Consider the following 4,962-nt stretch of genomic DNA (forward strand, 5'->3'; position numbering starts at 1 on the left):
CACAATACTTCATGGTATTCTAATTAAATCATTTTTTGGAATCTTAGATCTCTCAGAACCTGACACCGAGTAATTCTGAGACTCCAGGAAAGTGGCAGTTCTGTAAAATGTTGGCGCTGGAGACTAAATGCTCCCTGATAGTTTCACACCTAATTCACTTAACACACACACAAACACACACACAAACACACACACACACACACTACCCACTGTGACAGAGGGACAGAGTGACATCAGATGTATGATAGTTTTTTAATTTTCTATCATCCATATAGTGTTGTATAGTCATGAAACTATGCATATTTCCTCAGAATGACTTGTCTTCTATGTGTACATTTTTTTGAAGTGTTTAGAAGCTGCACTTTAAAAAAATAAAAGACATTTACTGGTTACTTTTTTACTGTTATTTCAAAAAATCACCAAGACAAAACCATTCAAGCTATCCAAAATTAATTTGCATCTGTTCTGTAAGATAAATTCTTTAAACAGTGGTAAAAGAGGATGTGGTGCTGATTCTTCAAGAGTCACTCAAAACGTGTCTGTCCATAAAGCCTATAAAGAATTATTCTTAATATAGACCTTTTTCTTCGCTTGTCCATGGAGGGCGCCATAGCGGCGAGTGACTTCCTGTGGGATGCTTCGAACTTCCGTTAATCCGTTTACCAACTGTCAAGTTACGTTAGTGTAATGGCGAATCGCGGAGGCTCTGGGAAATTTTGTGCTGCTAAAGGCTGTCACAACAGCTATAGGAAGCTCAAAAATTTTCTTGATCAAGAGTGTTATGATCACAAGCCAACAATAAGAGCAGAATGTAAATGCCCAAGACCATTTAAATTGCACAAGATGCCATCCGACGACGACGGTAAAAGACATTGGCTCGCAGCACTTAATTTGAAATGCCCGCCTCGTAACGTCCATGTATGCTCATTCCACTTTGTGGACAGACAACCAACGACAGAAAATCCATATCCTGAACTTTGGCTTGGATATGATCGTCCATTAAGTAAGAAGAGAAGACGACGAACGTGGCCGGACGAAGGTGAGAATATTTACGTTATTTACACGGCTAACGTGCTATTAGGTCTGCACAATTAATGGAAAAGATGCAGCTTATGATACAATCATTTTAGTATGTAAGAAGACCAAGTTCTCATGATGTGTATTTAAACATTTTTAAGAGACCAGCGTTTCATTCAGCATTTAAGTGTATTCAATATTTAATATCTATTCAGCATTAATGTATGTGTTATGAAAACTAAATTTTGTTGCAGTAGTTTCAGTGTTAACAAATATGATAATCACAAAATGAGCACTGGTTTATAAAACATATTTATAGAATCGGCTCATTAATTGAATTATTCTGACTCATGTATATATTTGATTATTTTACCAGCTGTAAATGTATAGGACCTTAAGGCTTGGTTTTACAGACAGGGCTTAAACTAAGCCAGGATTGGGCCATAGTTCAATCAGGACTTTAAAGTTTTTTTATTTTATTTTATTTTTTATAAACGCGCCTTAGAAATTACATTACTGGTAAGCATCTTGAGACAAAACAAAGGCACTGATATCAGTGTTTCAGTGTCAGTTTCTTTCAGTGTAGAGTTCACCATATTGCAGCTCAAAATCACAACATTTAACAAAATAATACCTAAAAGTAGTTGTTCATAAACTCATTTTGGTTTACAAAATTTGGAAAGTCAGCATTTTGTCTTTCATACAATGCCAATTAAAAGTGTGTTAGTGCTAAACCAAAATTCTTCATTTTATATCCTAAAATTAATTAGTTAATACATTTTTTGTAATTAACCATTTTCTAAAAATAGAAACTCACCCTGTACCATATAATAACCCATATGATTTTAGATGCTTCACTGTATAATGCCTTTTCTGTATTTACAGGAGCTGGTGTTAACCCAGAGCAGCATGGAATGGATGAAATGAAACCTGTAGAAGAGAGTCTTGCATCTGTCCCCAGTCCCAAGCAAACAGATGTTGATGACAGCAGCTGTACATCAAAAACCTTTACCTCTGTTGGAACACAGTGGGAAGACCACATCTTCGAGGAGCATTGTTATATTAAGAGACAACACAGTATAACTTATGTAAACCAGTCAACGCAGTGCGATACATTCAAGCCTCTAACTCTGATGAATGACTATGACTCAAATCTCTACACTGGGCTCCCTCTCCACACATTTCATACCCTTGTAGCTGTTCTGCGTCCCCATGAGAATCTGGCTTACCAGACTGAAATTGAACAGCAAATCTTGCTCACACTAATGAAGCTGAAATTAAACCTGTTGATAGAAGATCTTGCCATTCGATTCTGTATATCAGTGAGTCAAGTGAGCAGGATAATTTCTTTTTGGATTGACACCATGGCTGCAGTCTTGAAGGAACTGATACCATGGCTCCCCAAAGAAACAATCAGGGCCACAACACCAGAGGCATACAAGCAACATTACCCTAATGTTACCTGTATCTTAGACTGCAGTGAAAGTGAAGTCCAAAGACCAGGGAACCTAGACTCAAGGTCTGAATCATACAGCCACTACTATGCTTGCAACACCATCAAGTATTTAGTGGCTATTGCACCATGTGGTCTAGTAATGTTTATATCTGCAGCATATGGGGGACGCTGTAGTGACAAATTCATCACGTGTGATTCTGGCATTCTCGAATACCTCCATCCAGGAGATGAAGTGATGGTGGACAGGGGTTTTTTGATTAGAGACTTGTTGTTTGAAAGAAAAGTCAATATGATAATTCCTCACTTTGCCAACAAAATGCAGCTAACAGAAGAAAAAGTCACATGTAGCCGCAGGATTGCAAATGTAAGGATACATGTTGAACGTGCAATTAGGAGACTGAAAGTATACAAGGTGTTATCACAAACCTTGCCTATCACCCTTATGCCAAAGATAGATAAAATTCTGCGTATATGTGCAGCTTTAGTGAATTTGCGTGGTGATCTGATCCGTGAAGCAGATAAATAAGTTATTTTAAAATGAAATGTTGTCTTCATTAACTCTCCCTCATGATTTATTTTGGAGAATGTTGGTTACCAGACAGTTGATAGTAATCAGACTTCCATAGTCTTTTTTTTCCACTATGAAGTCAATGGTTACCATCAACTGTCCGGTTACCAACATTCTCCAAAATAAATCAATGTTCATCAGAAGAAAAAAAAAACTATACAAGTTTGGACTGACATGACGGTGAGAAAATAATGACAAGATTTTCATTTCTGGATTAACTTTTCATCTGATGCTCACACTGCTGCATTAGTCATGTACATATATGTATAAATGTGTTTAATAACAATACTTGACATTGGAACTTCTCAAAAATCCATCTCAGTGTGTATTCTGTTTCCTTGTGCTATGTACATATATACACTTTAATCTAATAAAAATAAATTACACACAAGACTTTCCAAGTGTAAACCCTGTAAACAAGAAAATATCAAATACATAAAAAAAAATTGAAACTTGCCTTGACACAATAAAAATAATTTCTCCTCCATGTCAGCATCTGTACAGTTTTTAAAACGGTTAATCTTTGTTCACCAGTAGGTTAAGCCTTTTTGACTATATGTAAGTATTTGTCATTCAGTTTGAGTCGTCCAGCAGTGAATTCATCCACTACTCTAGGAAGCATCACTGAGAAGTAAAAGCCTCTTAGTCGAGTAACCTGGTCTGTTAAATACTCTGCATCGTATGGTACATTTATCAGAATGTGTTCCTTTGGAGACCAGACAAACAGTTTTGCCATTCTCAGCCCTGTACAAAACATGCCTAATTGTATTTGCCTGTAGAAGCCCCTGACTCCGTTCTTCTGTAATTCAGGCTTGCCATCAACCAATTTGATGTCACTATTATTTATGGTGAAATGGTCTGCTAGAGAGGTGGTGTTGTTCTTGGGAACGGGACACTTTATTTCCAGTAGTTCCATACCATTTATTATGCCATCAGGGCTTGCAGACAGCCATGGTTCTGCCAGGCTGACCCTGATACCTGAGTGGGAGACCTGTAGACCTTTTTCTACCAGAAAGCTACAAGCTATTGCCTCTTTCTCATTTCCATACTTTGTAGCCGCATTACCCCGAAAGGTAGGAAAGAGATGCTCTCTCATGAATTTATCAGGATTTGTTGTTGCTCGCACTGGTACACTTTTAGCTGAACTAGCAGTGATCCTAGGCTGTCTTGCACTATGCCACACCTCTGACAAACTCTGATTTTGTGTTTGCATCTCCAATTCAGCTGCCTGGTCAAAGTTCAGTTCTATGTATTTGCTGTAAAATGCTTTACATTTACAGCAAGTCAAAGTCTCTCCATGTGGCTGGTGGACTTCTAAGCTCTCAGTGTCATCTCCTTGCACTGATACACTGGCAGTGTAGCATTTTTCCAAAAGACTGTTTTTTAATTCAAAAAGTGGTTTTGTGGCTGAAGAACTGACTCTCTCCCTGAAGTCTTGATGTGTGTCATAGCTTGGTGTAGATGGTAGCCTTTCTCCCTCCCTTGTTGAAGAGGCACCATGTACATCCTCAGCTTTGTGACGTCTAAAGGTCATCTGACTGATTCTTTTCTGTTCAAGGTTTCTTCTGGTTCCTGCATTCCACCTACACTGCTCATCAGTGCAAGATAGCCCTGTCATACCACTGACCACTGCATTTTGCACCTTTCAAAAACCAGAACATATTGTTTACTTTATTATTAACAATACATTACCATAAGCACTTTTTTTAGAGCTAAACAATTTAGTTATAACTGAAATGTATAACTGGTTAAATATTGCTCTAAAAATAAGTCTTTACATTTTATCACGCAGTCAGTCCTTGTAGTGGACAGGTGTTTTGCCATATTATTACCCCCTAGTATTGTTAGGTTTGCGTTTAGCTACATTAGAAGTTTTGCTGTATTTATAAATACCCACCTTCCACAACACAGCAGCAGCATG

General features: G+C 37.7%; 1 protein-coding gene across 1 annotated transcript; it reads left to right on the forward strand.

Annotated features, from left to right (window-relative positions):
- The first annotated feature begins 560 nt into the window (after positions 1 to 560).
- LOC113101210 (uncharacterized) lies at positions 561 to 3,032 on the forward strand. Its single transcript, XM_026265607.1, has 2 exons — positions 561 to 1,039; positions 1,903 to 3,032. The coding sequence occupies exons 1-2, from the start codon at positions 688 to 690 to the stop codon at positions 2,997 to 2,999; spliced, it is 1,449 nt and encodes a 482-aa protein (XP_026121392.1). The 5' UTR covers positions 561 to 687; the 3' UTR covers positions 3,000 to 3,032.
- Positions 3,033 to 4,962: the final 1,930 nt, after the last annotated feature.

This window comes from Carassius auratus, unplaced genomic scaffold (genome assembly GCF_003368295.1).
Source record: "Carassius auratus strain Wakin unplaced genomic scaffold, ASM336829v1 scaf_tig00217578, whole genome shotgun sequence".
Classification (NCBI taxonomy): domain Eukaryota; kingdom Metazoa; phylum Chordata; class Actinopteri; order Cypriniformes; family Cyprinidae; genus Carassius; species Carassius auratus.

Bases quoted from the DNA above. Each gene is read 5' to 3' on its own strand.
- LOC113101210 (XM_026265607.1), top strand. From the start codon at position 688: ATGGCGAATCGCGGAGGCTCTGGGAAATTTTGTGCTGCTAAAGGCTGT. The intron at 1,040-1,902 runs GTGAGAATATTT...CTGTATTTACAG, and splicing joins ACGAACGTGGCCGGACGAAG to GAGCTGGTGTTAACCCAGAG.